Source organism: Salmo salar, chromosome ssa11, assembly GCF_905237065.1.
Source record: "Salmo salar chromosome ssa11, Ssal_v3.1, whole genome shotgun sequence".
NCBI classification, from domain to species: domain Eukaryota; kingdom Metazoa; phylum Chordata; class Actinopteri; order Salmoniformes; family Salmonidae; genus Salmo; species Salmo salar.
The window spans coordinates 60,980,503-61,000,415 of NC_059452.1; the positions used below are offsets into that span (position 1 = coordinate 60,980,503).

The window sequence follows — 19,913 nt, forward strand, 5'->3', positions numbered from 1 at the left end:
ACATGTATTTATTTAAAAATGTTGGCAACCCCACTGTAATTCCTCCACAACCTGAACTACAAGGCATTTTATTTTGGTTTCAAAAGATGGTAAACCGATTTTGGGGGAGGGTGGGCGAGTGTTTTGTTAATATAAGTTAATTTACATCTAACTTGTCAGTGGTTTCAATACTGCAGTTTTAATACTGTGTAAATGTATTGTTGCTCCCTGTTAATGACTACAATGCCCCCTTACCTGTACCTACTGAACCAACCCCCATGTGTGTCTATATGGGACTGAATCTCTCCTCTGTTTTTGTCTCGTTTATAGTTGTCCAAGCTGCTGGTAAGTTGAGTAGTGTGTCTGCTAAACTAACATCCAAAGTAGGTTTTCTGTCGCCTTGTCTGTTGTAGACACGTGTGTAGAATGCCATCCCGTATTTTACGTGTTCATCTGCACTCGCAAGTGCCTGCTTTTTTTTTTTTTTGTATGGGTTTCATACATGTCTTCATTTTCCCCCATCTTGTGCCATCATTGCACATGTTTGTATATGACTGCAGTCGTTTCCATGTTAGCAAATGTCACTTCTTTTTGTTGCTGGTTGTGGCTTCTATATTATAATTTTTTTGTCTGCAGTTAGGTCATCTTCAAACTTGCTCCACATATTGTTGCTTTTTTTGTAAAAAAAATAGTCCTATAAATCTTGCCAAATGTATTTAAACATGAGAGAGAGAGATTAATGTGCCTTGCCTTTTTTTAAGCTAGCCGCATTCATGGTTGTAACCAAAAACCACACTTTAGCAGCAAACACAGTAACATCAAGGATAGCTCCGACACCTCGCATAAGTGGTTTTTGTCTGCTCTCTACCTCTCTCAATCTCTGGTTATGTAAAAACAAAGTGTGGAATTAGTTTTTAAAAGACCCTCTCATCTTGTAGGTATCTTCAAAAATATATTTTGTCGCGGCCCCGTTGTGGGTCCGTTCCATCTCCATTTTGTTTGTCACCTTGAAGGTGTCTTGTCCTGTAGAAGTCAGTCCGACACATTGTCTGTCCTCATTTGGTGGTGTTTGAACTTTTTTTTTACCTTGTCAGAATTACATGGCCAGTATTGAATAGAGGAGAATCATAGCCAATTTTGAGTCCTCGAGAGACTTTTTACAACTGGAAAATGTAGCATTGGTTTCATCAACTGCATACATGTATCAACTGCGTTTTGGCCATTTGCCGGTGGAAATTTACTTTAGGACATCAGACATGACAATGACATTAATGCATGCTAATAGTTAACTAACGAGATAACCAGCCAAAACTACACTGTTTTTTGAATTGGCTATCTAGTTAGTCTGTTTTACCTGCTGAGCGATTTACTCTCTAGCGCGCTTTCTCTCCTGTGGCAACGGCCCACTGGCACACACCATTACTCTTTCATGATTTTCATTGCTGACCAAAAATCTAGAACTGGGCAAATAACTCACTAGCTATTATTATCAACAAATGTGCAAACGCAGCTAAGCTCGCTTTGATCTCAAAAACACTGTCAATGCAGGCCTACAATAATTATACTCCAATGCGATCTGCAGAGATTGGGAGGACAGTGAGCAAAACATTGCATCCAGTTATGATCGGAGTAGCCTAAATGTTTGATATTGTGAATAATTTATTTTTATTTTTTATACTTGTTCAAACTGAAATCTATAATCTGCTAGTCCAACATTTTATTTTACTTGCCCCAGGCAAGCGGACAACCGTTAATGTCGAGCCCTGCATAATCAATAGCCCCAAATAGGAGATATTCACTCTCTACGCACAAACATAAACATGTGTGAAAAAGGACTGACACTTATGAAGCGTATTTTAAAAAGTGCCATTCTAATATATACAGTGCCTTCGGAAAGTATTCAGACCCCTTGACTTTTTCCACATTATTACTTTACAGCCTTTATTATAAAATGGATTTAAAAAAGAATAATCCTCAGCAATCTACACACACTACCCCATAATGATGAAGCGAAATAGGTTTTTAGAAATGTGTGCAAATTTATTACAAATAAAATAAAACAGGCCCTGTATTCAGACCCTCTGCTATGAGACTCAAAATTTAACTCAGGTGCATGCATCCTTGATGTTTCTGCAACTTGATTGGAGTCCACCTGTGGTAAATTCAATTGATTGGACATGATTTGGAAAGGCACACACCTGTTTATATAAGGTCCCACAGTTGTCAGAGCAAAAACCAATTCAAAGGAATTGTCCGTAGAGCTCTGAGACAGGATTGTGTCGAGGCACAGATCTGGGGAAGGGTACCGAAGCATTGAGAGGATCTGCAGAGAAGAATGGGAGAAAATCCCTAAATACAGGTGTGCCAAGCTTGTGGTGTCATACCCAAGAAGACTCAAGGTTGTAATTGCTGCCAAAGGTGCTTCATCAAAGTACTGAGTAAAGGGTCTGAATACTAATGTGAATGTTTTTTTTTTTTTATGTAAAAAAAATGTCTAAACAATTTTTGCTTTGTCATTATGGGGTGTTGTGTGTAGATTGATGAGTGGGGGGGGGGGGAACAATTGAATCCATTGTAGAATAAGGCTGTAACGTAACAAAGTGGGGAAAGTCAAGGTGTCTGAATACTTTCCAAAATCACTGTATACTTTGCCTCCTTATTTGAATGCACTTATTCTATAGAAGAGCATCTGCTAAATGACTAAATTACCTTTTCAATTGTACATCAACCCTTACCAACACGTATCTAAGTAGCCTACCGGATTGTGCTTTCACACAATCCAAGGGAAGATGTCACCCATCCAGCACCAACCCACTGGCTCTCTATACTCCATGGTTCTCACTCCCTCTCTCTCCCCCATCTCTTCCCTCCTTCCCCTGCCTGCGCTCACAGAGTAAGCACCAGAAGCACCAGGCCTTCGAGGCGGAGCTGCACGCCAACGCAGAACGCATCCGTGGGGTCATCGACACAGGAAACGCCCTCATCCAGAGAGGGGCCTGCGCCGGCAGTGAGGACGCAGTTCAGGTACACACACAGTTTCTAAACATCTTACTTGTCCTGTACACACACCTTATAAATATGTTCTTTACATACAAATACAAAGCCACTTCAAGGACAAAAGCCTTTGAGAAAAACATGGTGATCACATTGCAGACAAATGTTAAATACATTCTCTTTCTATGCCATTCAAGCAACGTGAACTGATTATTGCCTTGTTCAACATCTACTGTTTTTGTCAGTAGTCCAAAACTGTGCATGTGTTCTTTAGTCGCGTCTCGGTGCCCTGGATGAGCAGTGGCAGTTCCTGGTGAACAAGTCAGCAGAGAAGAGCCAGAAGCTCAAGGAAGCCAACAAGCAGCAGAACTTCAACACTGGCATCAAGGACTTTGACTTCTGGCTATCTGAGGTAAAAACAAATGACAAAATAATAAAAACATCTAGATGTAAAAATTAGATAACTTTCATGAAAGGTTCCCATCCACCACACAATTCTCAGAAGTTAAAGATGCTGATATTTGGTTTATCATGAAAGCATGTACTCAGTACTGAAAACCCTGATGTTTAATAGGATTTATCTGAGACCTGCACAGATAGTCAGTAAGATTAGAAAAGGAGAGGTTTGATTTGCTGAACAGACACCCAAAAAGACATCACCTCTGAGTTTGTTTCCAGCCATTTAGTTAATGTTAGACGGATTTTAAATGGGCTTAAAATAGTTGGATTTGACGCGTTAACTCGTTCACCTACCTGTGCTATAGTAAAAATAAAAGATGCTGAGAAATAATTTTGGGGAAAATGCTCTCTGAAAACAAAGATGATGAGGAACTACCGTTCACTAAATTATTTTTGTTTCCTCTCTCTTGTTTTTCTCTGCAGGTCGAGGCCCTTCTTGCCTCTGAGGACTATGGCAAAGACCTGGCCTCAGTCAACAACCTGCTGAAGAAACACCAGCTTCTGGAAGCCGACATCTCTGCTCATGAGGTAATGTATCCTACGTCCACATATCTCACTGTTAAACTACAGCCACCACCATCATGGGACTGAGCTTCTTCAGTTGGACCAGGGGAAGGCCTCGTCTGAAAATGGCTGAATGATAGTCTGGCCTCAGCTGGGGTCCTTGATGTACTTAATGTTAGAAATGCTATATGTGAAATCCGTTATCTGTACACTTCCGTGTTAAATGATGACTGGCTGAAAGGTGACACTGCCTCAGTTTGGTTCGACATTGAAACCTCTGGTCAAGCGTCGGATATTGAACTTATCATTCTTACATAACGTCTGTCTTTTAACGTTTTTCGTACAAATCACTAAAGATCTCCACCAGTACGGGCTTGAGCTTTGCGTTGAATGTCTTCCGTCTGTCTACAGGATCGCCTGAAGGACCTGAATGGCCAGGCCGACAGCCTGACGGCCAGCACAGCCTTCGACCCCACCCAGGTCAAGGACAAGCGCAACGCCGTCAACGGACGCTTCGCCAAGATCAAGAGCATGGCTGCCGGCCGCCGCGCCAAGCTCAACGAGTCTCACCGCCTGCACCAGTTCTTCAGGGACCTGGACGATGAGGAGTCTTGGATAAAGTAAGAGCACCCCCTGGAGTTGTGGAGGAATGGATGCAAGATAATGTCTTGGAGGGTTGTTGGAGACATTGAGGTCAATTACTAACACACTCGCTCTCTTTTTTTCTTTCTCTCTTCGTCTCTTTAATCTCCATTCAGAGAAAAGAAATTGCTAGTGAGTTCGGAGGACTATGGACGTGATTTGACAGGAGTGCAGAATCTGAGGAAGAAACACAAGAGGCTGGAGGCTGAGCTGGGGGCCCACGAGCCAGCCATCCAGTCTGTGCAGGACACTGGGAAGAAGCTGTCTGATGACAACACCATCGGCCAGGAGGAGATTGAGCAGAGGCTGGGCCAGTTTGAGGAGCACTGGACGGAGCTGAAGGACCTGGCTGCAGCAAGGTGAGAGGACACACACACGCACACACAGGTACATTTTGATACACATACACTAACACACACAAATTCTGACTAACGCGCACACATTCTGACACACATATTCTGATACTATCGCAATACTGGTATCGTCCCAGCCCAATCTGATACAAGCACAAATGAACATGCTCACCACACACAGGTGAAACACCATTATCTTAGGAATTCGTTGATAATGTTGTTTTTTTGTGTATGTGTGATCAGGGGACAGAGGCTGGAGGAGTCGCTGGAATACCAGCAGTTTGTTGCGAATGTTGAAGAGGAGGAAGCCTGGATTAACGAGAAGCTGAATCTGGTGGGAAGCGAAGACTACGGGGATACCCTGGCCGCAGTGCAGGGCCTGTTGAAGAAGCATGAGGCGTTTGAGACTGACTTCACCGTGCACAGGGACAGAGTGAATGATGTGTGTTCCAACGGAGACGAGCTCATCAACAAGGTACGTCTCAGCCAAACACTGACCGTACAAATTCTATGTTATGACTAAGAGACCAGGTACCAACTGAACATGTTGACACTTTATTTTTATTTTTTCACAATTTACACTTTCACTAGACTGGCTGTTATCCCAGACTAATTTTAAATGCATATTGTGTGTGTCTGTGTCCCTGTCCCTTAATTAGAACAACCACCACGTGGACAGCATCTCAGCCAAGATGACGTCCCTGCGGGGCAAGGTGTCTGAGCTGGAGAGGGCCGCTGCCATGAGGAAAGCCAAGCTGGACGAGAACTCTGCCTTCCTGCAGTTCAACTGGAAGGCCGACGTGGTGGAGTCCTGGATCGGTACGTGAGAGGGGGTTCTCAATAATACTGTTACTGTTGTGTTCAGTCTTTAAACTCATCAGTTTCTTGAGGGTGAATTAACTTGAAGTTTTCACAAAAGATGAAAGGATGTGTATTTGAGTGCATTATTCAATCTGTACGGTCTGGTTGTTTGTGCAGGTGAGAAGGAGAACAGCCTGAAGACTGATGACTACGGACGAGATCTCTCCTCTGTGCAGACGTTGCTCACTAAGCAGGTACGGTGTAGCAATGTGTATCTCCCAAATAAATGAGTGATGCCACGGCCGCCATTTTCTGCCAGAAAGCTCACCACACATCAGCTAGACACATTCTCCCATGCCTCATGTTCCTTCTTCCCTCCTCGGGTCTACAGGAGACGTTTGACGCTGGTCTTCAGGCCTTCCAGCAGGAGGGCATAACCAACATCACGGCCCTCAAGGACCAGCTGCTGGCGGCCAAGCACGTCCAGTCCAAGGCCATTGAGGCCCGCCACGCCGCCCTCATGAAGCGCTGGAACCAGCTGCTAGACAACTCACAGGCTCGCAAGAAGAAGCTGCTGGAGGCCCAGGATCACTTCAGGAAGGTAGGATATCTTAATGACTACAATTGGTGTTCATATTATGGTCCGTCAAACCTCACTGAATCGAGCCCTCCCCCCCCAGGTGGAAGACCTGTTCCTGACCTTTGCCAAGAAGGCATCGGCCTTCAATAGCTGGTTTGAGAATGCAGAGGAGGACCTGACGGACCCGGTGCGCTGCAACTCGCTGGAGGAGATCCGGGCTCTGCGCGATGCCCACGAGGCCTTCCGCTCGTCGCTGAGCTCGGCGCAGGCTGACTTCAACCAGCTGGCTGAGCTGGACCGGCAGATTAAGAGTTACCAGGTGGTGTCCAACCCCTATACCTGGTTCACCATGGAGGCCCTGGAGGAGACCTGGAGAAACCTGCAGAAGATCATCAAGGTGAAGAGGGGTGGGAGGTAGCCTGGTCCCAGATGATCTGTTTGTGCTGTATCTCCAACAGGGTGGGAAATTAACACTTGCCACATTTGGGTAGATTTTCAGTAGCCACGTTGGCGGGTGATCACACAGAGCATTTGGGAAACATTTATTTTAATACAGAGGGGAATCTGCATTTTGTCTGGGAAGCACTTCATTCATTCATTCATCTATATAGGAACGAGAGCTAGAGTTGCAGAAGGAGCAGAGGAGGCAGGAGGAGAACGACAAGCTGCGGCAGGAGTTTGCGCAGCATGCCAACGCATTCCACCAGTGGCTGCAGGAGACCAGGTAGGGTCTGGATCTGTTGTGCTAGGAAGGCAGTGCACTCGCTATTTGATATATTTGTATATTCTAGGAATAGGATGGGAGAATGTTAATATAATTCCATTTTAAAATCCAAATAAATGTACATGCATCACCTTACCCAATAAGAAATCAATGGAGCTACCTGGACTTTAAATGTGCATGCTACTCAGAAATGTATGTCCTGTCTTTCTCTGCCACTTTGTTGTTCTCTGGCCATAGAGAACATGGTGCTATTCATCGACGAGTGAACAGGTTGCAGATAGATTTGTATGAAACTGACATGGTGCTCTATTCCACCAGAAACAGTTTTGTCTATTGTACACAACACACTTCTGTCTGCAATGCTCTGAATGTTTTTCCTCACTGAATAGGCCACAGGCAAAGCATGATTTGTGTATTTTGGGTTGTGGGTGGATGGATGGGGAGTACTGTTACAACTTCTACACAACCACACAAGTGATCTGTGAATGTTTCATACTGAAAACGGATCATACTGCAGATGTACCTGTGCTCACACTGTATTTCTGTGTTTGTTAGAGGGCAATCACGCAATGACCATTGTGCCCCTGCCTAGTGTTTCTAACCATTGTCTCTTTCTCTCTCTTCCCCCCCCCCCCACACCCCTTTCCCACTTTTTCCCTCTCTTGCTGCTACCTCGCTGATGCTTGGGAATCACTTTGCTTATCAGGACGTATCTTCTGGATGGGTTAATATCACATTTTACTGTCTTGTGTGTTTGTGTGTCTGACTGTGTGAGTTGGGTCAAATCAATATAATGCGAAGATGATGAAATCAAGGTCTGTGATCTGAAAGATGTGTAGATTGGATTGATGGCACTTTCCACAAATCAGGTTTGTTGATGAGCCACTGCAGGTTTGGTATCAAGTCGTGGAAAATTGTTGCATCATACATGTTGTTTACATAGAACCACCAGGTAACTGTCACCACGTGAAGAAATTGAAGGTAAAACTGGACCACTTTCACTTTAAGGAATCTATATATTGTGTACGCCCTTTATTTCTGTATGCCTTGTCCTTTTTTGTAAAATGTTTTCATCTTTGTATAATTTCCTTGTGTATGCTGCTCCCTTTTCTTATCTATTATTATTTACTCTCTTTTTAAATCCTCCTTCTCTGAATAGCATAGCTTATCGACGGGTTGTCCGTGTCTTTCAGTATGAAGTCAGTGATGATCTTTCCGGAAGGTCTTTTCCTTTCTCCTTTTTCTCCTATCATTACTTCCATCATGCCCTCTGGGTTGCGTGTCTTCATGCTCTTTTAAAACCCACCATTTGGGCTCGGTATGCTCAGTTTCATCTACTAACTTTACTGCAATGTAGCTCGCTGAAACTAAGATCAACCTCATGATTGGTCTGCATACTCTTTTCAAGTCTGACTACATTGAGCACTGTTTTAAAGGAATGACTTTTGGGGAAAAAAAATTATTTCACCAAATTCAGGGGTGGAAACTTCAAAACGCGGACACTGCACTTGAAACATTGTAATTTCTTTCTGAGCTGAATTTGTTACTTCATTCGCAACAGATTCAAAGTAAAATGTAGTTTCCAGCCCTGTGCACTGTAGCCCTAACCTCCATGGTATAGATTACCACAGCTATCAGTTGGCTTCTTTGGCATGGATTGATTGGCTTTTTGCGAAGGCCAGTGTATTTGGGATTTCTTGTAGTTTTTCTTTGTACTTTTTGAGTCATTTTTCTACCATTTGAGGTAAGTCCAGTGACATTTCTTGGGAAATGGATGGCTTTGAACATTTTGAGTGTAAGGAAACAGTTGTTCTTTTTACTACTGTTTTGTACTTCTGTTTCCCTACTTTTTTTAATTTACCAAATGTTTCCAGCCTTATGTTCTCTGAAATTTGAAGATGGTTTCATAAAAACATTTACTTTGCTTCTTTACAAAAATCATTGGTTATTTGTAAATTACAAGATTTGTTTGGAATCTCTTGAAACGCCACTGGTATATTCAAATGTATGAATTTGATCTTATTATCAAAATGAGAATGAATCATAGAGTAGGAATGAAGTTGGATCTGTGGTTAAGAATCCAAGGGTTCCTACCAGTGCTGGAAAAAGTACTCAATAGTTGAGTAAAGGTAAAGATACCCTTTTTATAGAAAATGACTCAAGTGAAAGTCACCCAGTAAAATACGACTTGAGTAAAAGTCTAAAAGTGTTGAGTTTTAAATATACTTAAGTATCAGAAGTAAATGTAATTGCTAAATATACTTAAGTATCAAAAGTAAAAGTATAAACCATTTCAGATTCCTTAGATTAAGCAATCCAGATGACACAAATGTCTTTTTGACGAATATGCAGGGGCACACTCCAACACTCAGACATAATTTACAAACCAAGCATTTGTGTTTAGTGAGTCCGCCAGATCAGAGGCAGTAGGGATGACCAGGGATGTTCTCTTGTGAATCGGACCATTTTCCTGTCAAAATGTAACAAGTACTTTTGGGTGTCAGGGAAAAAGTACATTCTTTTTTACTTTGGAATGTAGTAAAGTAAAAGTTTTCAAAAATATAAAAAGTAAAGTACAGATACCCAAAATAACTGCTTAAGTAGTACTTTATTTTTACTTAAGTACTTTACACCACTGGTTCCTACTACCAAATTGGTGCGTGTGCAGACTGTGTGTATTTGTCTGAGACTGCGCGTATGTGACTGACTGGCTCACCTGATCTTGATGGCTATGGCATGTTGTTTATCCCAATATTTCATCAGCATAGAATTCTCCTCTCCCCTGACACTTGTGTATATACATCTAGGTCCTGTATGGTAGAAGAGTCCGGAACCTTGGAATCACAGCTTGAGGCAACCAAGGTAAGAAAGAAACCCTTGTCATTTATGCTGTAGACAACCATTTTGGCTATTTCATTGCATGGCCTCACCTGTGTCACTCGCACTCTGTAGCGTAAGCACCAGGAGATCCGGGCCATGCGCAGCCAGCTGAAGAAGATAGAGGACTTGGGAGCGGCCATGGAGGAAGCCCTGATCCTGGACAACAAGTACACAGAACACAGCACGGTGGGCCTGGCCCAGCAGTGGGACCAGCTAGACCAACTAGGCATGAGGATGCAGCACAACCTGGAGCAGCAGATCCAGGCCAGGTCAGAGAGAGGGAGACGCACACGCAAGCATACACACACACACGTAATGTATAAACACAAAAACATTCTTACACACTAAAAACTCCCATGTTGATAGCCCTTATAGATGTTCAAGCAGTAAACCTATTTTGGCCAAAGCGTTCCTTCATCCCTAATCTGGTCATATCTGTCTACTGCAGGAACACCACTGGAGTGACAGAGGATGCCCTGAAGGAGTTCAGCATGATGTTCAAGTGAGTGGTGGCCATTTTCACTGTACCTTTTGGTCATACCAAGTAGCTTAGGTGAAGGAACCAGGACAGTGTAGGGGGGAGAAAGGAGCTTGCAAGGCTGAAATGCAAAGAAGCTCTCCCTTTGTGCTTAGTTAGGTGAAGGAACTTAATAACCTCAACCATTTTCTCTTTCCCTTTGCTCCCCAGGCATTTTGACAAAGAGAAGTCTGGCCGTTTAAACCATCAGGAGTTCAAGTCGTGTCTGCGCTCGCTGGGTTACGACCTGCCAATGGTGGAGGAGGGAGAACCAGACCCCGAGTTTGAGTCCATCCTCGACACGGTCGATCCCAACAGGTCAGGAACCCGAGCTCTATTCAGATTCAGTCAACTTTACTTGGGGGTTTTCATCAGGCCAATCACTTGTTGGAATACTATTTGAAAAACAATTAAACCTTCCCAAGAATGTTACTTTATCATTACTCAGAATGGGTGTGTTAGTGGTTTGCCTCGTATTTTGATGTTTATATTTTTTTGATTCTTTGGGTTATGGCTTCCTTTCTTCAGCTGCTTTATTATGGCTAACTGGTTTTGTGTGTGTGTTCCAGGGATGGCAACGTGTCCTTGCAGGAGTACATGGCTTTCATGATCAGCCGCGAAACAGAGAACGTAAAGTCCAGCGAGGAGATTGAGAGCGCCTTCCGAGCCCTCAGCGTCGATGCCAAGCCCTACGTCACCAAGGAGGAGCTCTACCAGGTACTTATACGCCGACCTTCCTTACACCACATTCTGACTCCAGGCTGTTTTTCAGTCACAGTGGCTATGGAAAAGATTGAATAGATTGAATAGGACCAGAATATTAATTATGAAAATGAGCTGCAGCCATAAAAGTTGTGCATTTATAAATGGCTCTTAAATAACTTATCAAAACTTAAAAGTGCATAAAACCTCTGAAGAAATACCTGCCCATCTCCTACAATCTCTTCTTGTTTCTCCCCTTTTTTTAGAACCTGAGCAAGGAACAGGCAGACTACTGCATCTCGCACATGAAGCCCTACCTAGACAGCAAGGGCCGGGAAATGCCCTCTGCCTTCGACTTTGTTGAATTCACCCGCTCGCTTTTCGTCAACTGATCCCTTGCCTGCCAGTAACCGATCGGGATGCGTTTGGCGCACACAAATACACGTCTGAAACGGCATGATTCTGACACTAGAATACTCCATAGTTATCTGTACCTATATCTCTCACTCTTTGTGCTTAGCTGCCTAGTGAATCTGTCTCCATTTGAATGTTTTAGTGCTTTCACTGGATTTAATAACCCATAGAGACGGTCTGCTATAACATCACAATAAGGACTGTTGTGTGCTTAATAAACACTACTGGTTAGAACTGGAAACGTCTTCTCTGTACCTTTTATTACAACATGAATCCACTTTTGTTTTAGTTCAGTATAAAAAGTAACAAGCAATGGAGATCTGAATAACCAGTCTTCAGTACCTATGGAGTAATAAATAAATACACATTTGATGTTTCAACATCTCAAAAGCATTTTAACTCGTTTTTATTTATTTAACCAGGATAAGCCCATTGAGAGCCAGAGTCTCTTTTTCAAGGGAGACCTGGCCAAGAAGGCAGAAACAATCAATACATTACAGAATTAAAACATAGAACAATACAATTCAACAACATGATCCAGCCTAAAAAAAAAACATTTACACTCTTAACAGCCTTCCATCAAAAAAATGTATTCATTCAGTGGCACTAACATATCTAGTTGTAGCATGGATTGTAGACTATTCCATGCCTCTGGTGCACATGACGAGAACGCAGTCTTGCCTAATACTGTAAATGTCCTGGGGAATATAAGCAACCAGCTAGCAGACCGGGTATGGTAACTGCTGGTGGTGAAGGAGACCAGACCACCGAGGGAGTTTACCCAAAAGGGTTTTGTAGATGAACATGTACAAATGTAGCTTTCTGCGCATATAAAGTGAAGTCCAACCCACCATTTGGTACAAGGGTGGGTGAGTGACTTGGCATTTGTAAAAAGTGGCCCGAACAAGCTTCCTAGTCATAAGTGGAAAGCAAGCCTTATTACGAAAATAAAAACCCAATCTCAATTTAAGCTTCCTCACAAGATTATCCATATGAACTTTAAAGGACAACTTGTCATCCAACCATATACCTAGGTATTTATAGGATGACACTTTTTCAATGGATAAGCCACCAGATGTGACAATGCTAACGTTCTTTGGCAGAGTTCTAGCTCTGGTAAAGGTCATGAATTTGTTTTTTACATTCAAGACCAGTTTGAAACCATAAAGGGAGGCCTGCAGTGACTGAAAAGCAGTCTGGAGCTCTTTAACAGCCTGAACCAGAGAAGGAGAATATGAATATAGATGCAACTTCGACAGTTGTATCCCATTTCCCAGATCCGTAATAAAAATTGAGAACAACGCAGGAGCTAAAATGGAACCCTGGGGCACACCTCTACTAATCTCAAGAATGCTAGACTTATGATTGTCAGCATATACACATTGTGTTCTGTCAGAAAGAGATCTCCTAAACCAATTTACTGACCCTTCACTGAGACCAATGTTACTGAGTCTAGCTAGCAACCATTCATGGTCAATTGAATCAAAATCATTTGATAAATCAACAAATAGAGCAGCACAATGCTGCTTTTAATCAAGTGCATTTAAGATGCCATTTGCCTCCTAATCTCCTAAATGAATGAATTCAGAGTAATTTAGCTTGTGCAGGACATCAGTGAGTTAAGTGCATCTCCCGAAGCCGAGTCCGGTCTTTAGCAGCCGACTACAGGGACGTCCTTATATACTGTGGTAAACCGTGGGGTTGAGCGTGCAGAGATTGACACAGAGACAGGGAGGTTTTAGTCTGCAAAAACAACTTTACTAAGACAGAAAATAAACATAAAGAAAATCACTTAGGTTTAGCTCGGTCCTTCTTCTCTGCTGTGGCTTGGTGTCGGTCTCTCCCGCTTAGGCCAATAAACTGTAGCCATTTATAAATGGAAATAAATGGCTACAGTTTACACTTCTTTTTGTTATTTCAAGAAATGTTTTTAGAAAACGGCCTTTTTTTAAAGTACCGCGGTACAAGCCATAGAAAGTTGGTTGCAATTTCACCTGAAAAGACAGAACAAATAATACAACAAATATTGTGGTTAAACTCAAATATACTAATTGATAAACCTTTCATTTTTATACAAAAATTTTAAGTATAGTCTTTGTAAATGATATCAGAAATAGGACTGGTGGAGTTATGTCACACATGCAGCTAACAACACAGACATATGTAAACGTCTGCTCTACCCAAAATTACAACCAACTAATGCAGCATTACCACAAAAGTGGAAGGGAGAGAAAGTAAGGAACTTGTCTGTCGGCCCTGCATTAAAGACCAAAATTGGTTAAACAAAATTGTGATAAATAAAAATATATATCAGTTTCATTTATGTAGGAGCTGAAAAATGAGCTCCTACAAATATTGAAATTTACATGGTTTTTAGAGTGAAGTACATCGGAAAAAGCAAAAGAAAACTGCAAGACTGAATAGGAGAAAAAACAAGCAACAAACAAAGAAGATAGGCTTTTGAAAATAACTATTTTTCATAAAATTGTAGTTATCTTAGCAAGCTGAATTGTTTACCAGTTGCTAAGCAGTTGCTAGGGACTCTTTTGGAAGAAGCTAGCTAGCTAACGAAGAACAACAAAGAATATCTAGTTAACAGAAGAAAAGAAAGAGAAAATCAGGACAGAAGAAAAAGGATATCAAAGTGAAACAGTTCTCTAAAGACACAGGAGACAATAATACAAGAAACAACACTTCTGTAGCTTGTCAACTATGTGTCTGTCTATCCCTGTTCTCTCCTCTCTGCACAGGCCATACAAACGCTTCACACCGCGTGGCCGTTGCCACTCTAACCTGGTGGTCCCAGCGCGCACGACCCACGTGGAGTTCCAGGTCTCCGGCAGCCTCTGGAACTGCCGGTCTGCAGCCAACAAGGCTGAGTTCATCTCAGCCTATGCTACCCTCCAGTCCCTAGACTTCCTGGCGCTGACGGAAACATGGATTACCACAGATAACACTGCTACTCCTACTGCTCTCTCTTCGTCTGCCCACGTGTTCTCGCATACCCCTAGAGCATCGAGCCAGCGGGGTGGTGGCACTGGAATCCTCATCTCTCCCAAGTGGACATTCTCGCTTTCTCCCCTGACCCATCTGTCCATCTCCTCATTTGAATTCCATGCTGTCACAGTTACCAGCCCTTTCAAGCTTAACATCCTTATCATTTATCGCCCTCCAGGTTCCCTTGGAGAGTTCATCAATGAGCTTGACGCCTTGATAAGTTCCTTTCCTGAGGATGGCTCACCTCTCACAGTTCTGGGTGACTTTAACCTCCCCACGTCTACCTTTGACTCATTCCTCTCTGCCTCCTTCTTTCCACTCCTCTCCTCTTTTGACCTCACCCTCTCACCTTCCCCCCTACTCACAAGGCAGGCAATACGCTTGACCTCATCTTTACTAGATGCTGTTCTTCCACTAACCTCATTGCAACTCCCCTCCAAATCTCCGACCACTACCTTGTATCCTTTTCCCTCTTGCTCTCATCCAACACTTCTCACTCTGCCCCTACTCGGATGGTATTGCGCCGTCCCAACCTTCGCTCTCTCTCTCCCGCTACTCTCTCCTCTTCCATCCTATCATCTCTTCCCTCTGCTCAAACCTTCTCCAACCTATCTCCTGATTCTGCCTCCTCAACCCTCCTCTCCTCCCTTTCTGCATCCTTTGATTTTCTCTGTCCCCTATCCTCCAGGCCGGCTCGGTCCTCCCCTCCTGCTCCGTGGCTCGACGACTCACTACGAGCTCACAGAACAAGGCTCCGGGCAGCCGAGCGGAAATGGAGGAAAACTCGCCTCCCTGCGGACCTGGCATCCTTTCACTCACTCCTCTCTACATTCTCCTCTTCTGTCTCTGCTGCTAAAGCCACTTTCTACCACTCTAAATTCCAAGCATCTGCCTCTAACCCTAGGAAGCTCTTTGCTACCTTCTCCTCCCTCCTGAATCCTCCTCCCCCTCCCCCCTCCTCCCTCTCTGCGGATGACTTCGTCAACCATTTTGAAAAGAAGGTTGACGATATCCGATCCTCGTTTGCTAAGTCAAACGACACCGCTGGTCCTGCTCACACTGCCCTACCCTGTGCTTTGACCTCTTTCTCCCCTCTCTCCAGATGAAATCTCGCGTCTTGTGACGGCCGGCCGCCCAACAACCTGCCCACTTGACCCTATCCCCTCCTCTCTTCTCCAGACCATTTCCGGAGACCTTCTCCCCTTCCTCACCTCGCTCATCAACTCATCCTTGACCGCTGGCTACGTCCCTTCCGTCTTCAAGAGAGCGAGAGTTGCACCCCTTCTGAAAAAAACCTACACTCGATCCCTCCGATGTCAACAACTACAGACCAGTATCCCTTCTTTCTTTTCTCTCCAAAACTCTTGAACGTGCCGTCCTTGGCCAGCTCTCCTGCTATCTCTCTCAGAATGACCTTCTTGATCCTAATCAGTCAGGTTTCAAGACTGGGCATTCAACTGAGACTGCTCTTCTCTGTGTCACGGAGGCTCTCCGCACTGCTAAAGCTAACTCTCTCTCCTCTGCTCTCATCCTTCTAGACCTATCTGCTGCCTTTGATACTGTGAACCATCAGATCCTCCTCTCCACCCTCTCCGAGTTGGGCATCTCCGGCGCGGCCCACGCTTGGATTGCATCCTACCTGACAGGTCGCTCCTACCAGGTGGCGTGGCGAGAATCTGTCTCCGCACCATGCGCTCTCACCACTGGTGTCCCCCAGGGCTCTGTTCTAGGCCCTCTCCTATTCTCGCTATACACCAAGTCACTTGGCTCTGTCATATCCTCACATGGTCTCTCCTATCATTGCTATGCAGACGACACACAATTAATCTTCTCCTTTCCCCCTTCTGATAACCAGGCGGCGAATCGCATCTCTGCATGTCTGTCAGACATATCAGTGTGGATGACGGATCACCAGCTCAAGCTGAACCTCGGCAAGACGGAGCTGCTCTTCCTCCCGGGAAGGACTGCCCCTTCCATGATCTCGCCATCACGGTTGACAACTCCCTTGTGTCCTCCTCCCAGAGTGCTAAGAACCTTGGCGTGATCCTGGACAACACCCTGTCGTTCTCCACTAACATCAAGGCGGTGACCCGATCCTGTAGGTTCATGCTCTACAACATTTGCAGAGTACGACCCTGCCTCACACAGGAAGCGGCGCAGGTCCTAATCCAGGCACTTGTCATCTCCCGTCTGGATTACTGCAACTCGCTGTTGGCTGGGCTCCCTGCCTGTGCCATTAAACCCCTACAACTCATCCAGAACGCCGCAGCCCGTCTGGTGTTCAACCTTCCCAAGTTCTCTCACGTCACCCCGCTCCTCCGCTCTCTCCACTGGCTTCCAGTTGAAGCTCGCATCCGCTACAAGACCATGGTGATTGCCTACGGAGCTGTGAAGGGAACGGCACCTCCATACCTTCAGGCTCTGATCAGGCCCTACACCCAAACAAGGGCACTGCGTTCATCCACCACTGGCCTGCTGGCCCCCCTACCTCTGAGGAAGCACAGTTCCCGCTCAGCCCAGTCAAAACTGTTCGCTGCTCTGGCACCCCAATGGTGGAACAAGCTCCCTCACGACGCCAGGACAGCGGAGTCAATCACCACCTTCCGGAGACACCTGAAACCCCACCTCTTTAAGGAATACCTAGGATAGGATAAAGTAATCCTTCTAACCCCCCCCCTTAAAAGATTTAGATGCACTATTGTAAAGTGGTTGTTCCACTGGATATCATAAGGTGAATGCACCATTTTGTAAGTCGCTCTGGATAAGAGCGTCTGCTAAATGACTTAAATGTAATGTAAATGTAAATGTAATTTAAGGACCAAAAAATGTACAGCTGTGTCATATAAATTGCAAAATAGTTGGGAAGAGATTTTCAATGTACCGATTCTATTGCACATGGTTTATTTAAGAATTGACACGCAAAACAACGCCGGATTCAAAACTTCACATTTTTCAATTTAAATTATTATACATAATTCTTGCAACCAATAGAATGTTACATATATGGGGGGTACAATCTTCCCAGCTCTGCAGATTCTGCTGTGAGGAGGCAGAGTCATTAGATCCATTTATTTTGGTACTGTCCATATGTAGCTCGTTTTTGGTCACAGGTTCAGGAATGGCTGAAGAATTGCAACATTTACCTAGAGCTAACGCTGCAGATAGCACTACTGAGCGATTTGAAAAGCCATAGTCAATCAATCAATAATCTAATAATTATTTTAGAAAATATGTTTATCTTTAATTTACAATCTGTAGAAACTATGAGAATAGAAAGGTTCAGTGCTTTTGTGAAGCATCACAGCACAGTTGAAAAATATATGGCAAATAGAAATCCAATATAGATGGTGTTAAGAGATAGATGGGAGGGGTTGAATGGAGCTGAAGGGTGGGACTAGTAACAAGATAACAAATGTAAAACATACGGGTCTGTAAAATGTATATAGGTTCAGAGATTTTTTGAAATAGCTCAGTTACAAATAAATGGTAAATAGAACTGGATGGACATCAAAAATAGAGGAAGGCCAGGACTAAAAACCAAAATATAACTATAGTAAAATAGATTGGGTCTGTAAAATGCATATAGTATGTATAAGCTGGAAGTAGAAACCTAAGTGTGGTTGTTAATTAGTTTACTCCAATTGGGGGAGGGGTGGTAGGGTTTGTGGGGAATAATAAAGGAAAATATATTCTAAAAAGGTGTATAAAAGTCGTTGAAAAACAAGTTTTAATGACTCCAACCTAAGTGTATGTAAACTTCTGACTTCAGCTGTATATAACAAAGGGGCAGGCAAAAGGCAGGTCGAGGGCAGGCCTGGAAACAGGCAACAAAGGGCTGTGAGACAGAGGTTTCATCCTAGACACATGAAAAGTGGGATGTATACGGAGGGGCAGATCCCGAGTAGAAAGCCATACCCTCTGCCCAAGACGATAGCGCGGAGCAGGGGTCCAGTGGCGGTCCGTTCCTGTCGCCGATACCTGGAGGTGGTCTTGAAAATAGTGGACCGGGCTCTCTTCCAGGTACAGCAACAACGGCGGACGAACATCTGGGCAGAGGGTATGCTGACTTCTTCCTCTTACTCGGGGGTAGAGCGGGGGCTGATATCCCAAGGAACACTTGAAGGGCGAGAGAACCGTGGCCGAGCAGGGAAGGGTAATTCCACCCACGCAAGTTGCTGGCTCCAGGTGGTGGGTTTGGTGGAGACGAAGCAACGAAAAGCCGTCTCCAGGTCCTGATTAGCATGCTTCAACTGGCCGTTAGACCCGGAGGACAGGATGTCCGACCCAATGAGGGTGCAGAACGCCTTCCAGAACCGGGACGAGAACTGAGGACCGCGATTGGAGACCATGTTGTCCAGAAGTCCATGGATCTGGAAGATGTGTTGCACCATGAACTGGGCCGTCTCCTTGGCAGAGGGTAACTTGGGAAGGGGAATGAAATGGGCGGCTTTGGAAAACCTATCCACCACCGTAAGGATAGCGGTGTTGCCATCTTATAGAGGGTGACCAGTGACGAAGTCCAGGAATATATGAAACCAGGGGCGGTGAGGATCAGGGAGTGGTTGAAGGAGGCTAGTCGGAGCTTGTCGTGGAGTCTTATTCTGTGTACACACAGTGCAGGCGGCGACAAATGCAGAGACGTCAGGAACCATGGTGGGCCACCAAAAACTTTGTTGAATGAAAGCCTGGGTCCGATGGGAGCCAGAATGGCAGGTCAGTCTAGAGGAGTGTGCCAATTCCAGGACCGGGGAACGGGCAGAGTCCAGGAGTCCAGGGCAGAGTCCAGCCGGAGCTTGTCGTGGAGTCTTATTCTGTGTACACACAGTGCAGGTGGCGACAAATGCAGAGATGTCAGGAACCAGACTGAGGCAAACGGTGGATTGTTGCTCCCACACCGCAGTAGCCCAGGCAAGTGCCCTCCCGGACATCAGCGTTATCAGGTACGCTATCTTTGAGCGATCTGAGGGAAACGAAGAGGGCTACAGCTCGAAGATGAGGGAGCACTGGGAGAGAAACGCCCGGCAGGTTCCTGGATCTCCAGCGTAGCACTCTGGAGGAGGTAAGCGGGGACCTCGTGAAGCCGGGGTAGGCTGGGGAGAAGCGCCACTTCTCCCCAGCCTAGTGGGGTTACTAAGAATCTGGCGGGTTACCGTAGTGGCTTGCTGCCTAGTAGATATCCGCGTAATTGTTCCAGCAATGCATTGAAAGAGTGATCCTGATGTTCCGCCAAGGTCTGGAGTCCTTTCATAAATCAGCTCATAATCCAGTGCCTTTATCACAGTCAAATCACCTATTTTAGCTTGAATTATCTTTAAAAAATGCAACATTCTTTTTCTCTCATGGCAAATGTGTAGAATAGCATGAAAT

General features: G+C 44.6%; 1 protein-coding gene across 7 annotated transcripts in view; it reads left to right on the forward strand.

Moving 5' to 3' along the window:
• Positions 1-11,790, forward strand: part of LOC106562832 (spectrin alpha chain, non-erythrocytic 1) — a 73,673-nt gene extending 61,883 nt beyond the window's left edge. For 4 of the 7 annotated variants that reach the window (XM_014127867.2, XM_014127862.2, XM_014127865.2 and 1 more), the window contains 19 exons: positions 310-324; positions 2,872-3,003; positions 3,248-3,385; positions 3,856-3,960; positions 4,348-4,556; positions 4,695-4,937; positions 5,175-5,406; positions 5,591-5,750; positions 5,910-5,986; positions 6,124-6,333; positions 6,413-6,709; positions 6,924-7,036; positions 7,743-7,760; positions 9,844-9,898; positions 9,989-10,185; positions 10,365-10,418; positions 10,605-10,751; positions 11,003-11,150; positions 11,402-11,790. In XM_014127867.2, the coding sequence (XP_013983342.1) occupies positions 310-324; positions 2,872-3,003; positions 3,248-3,385; positions 3,856-3,960; positions 4,348-4,556; positions 4,695-4,937; positions 5,175-5,406; positions 5,591-5,750; positions 5,910-5,986; positions 6,124-6,333; positions 6,413-6,709; positions 6,924-7,036; positions 7,743-7,760; positions 9,844-9,898; positions 9,989-10,185; positions 10,365-10,418; positions 10,605-10,751; positions 11,003-11,150; positions 11,402-11,527 (2,676 nt within the window). In that variant the 3' untranslated portion in view covers positions 11,528-11,790. The remainder of the gene's footprint in view (positions 1-309; positions 325-2,871; positions 3,004-3,247; positions 3,386-3,855; positions 3,961-4,347; positions 4,557-4,694; positions 4,938-5,174; positions 5,407-5,590; positions 5,751-5,909; positions 5,987-6,123; positions 6,334-6,412; positions 6,710-6,923; positions 7,037-7,742; positions 7,761-9,843; positions 9,899-9,988; positions 10,186-10,364; positions 10,419-10,604; positions 10,752-11,002; positions 11,151-11,401) is intronic. The other 3 variants (XM_014127864.2, XM_014127868.2, XM_045689818.1) reach the window with 2 other exon arrangements.
• The last annotated feature ends 8,123 nt before the right edge of the window (positions 11,791-19,913 follow it).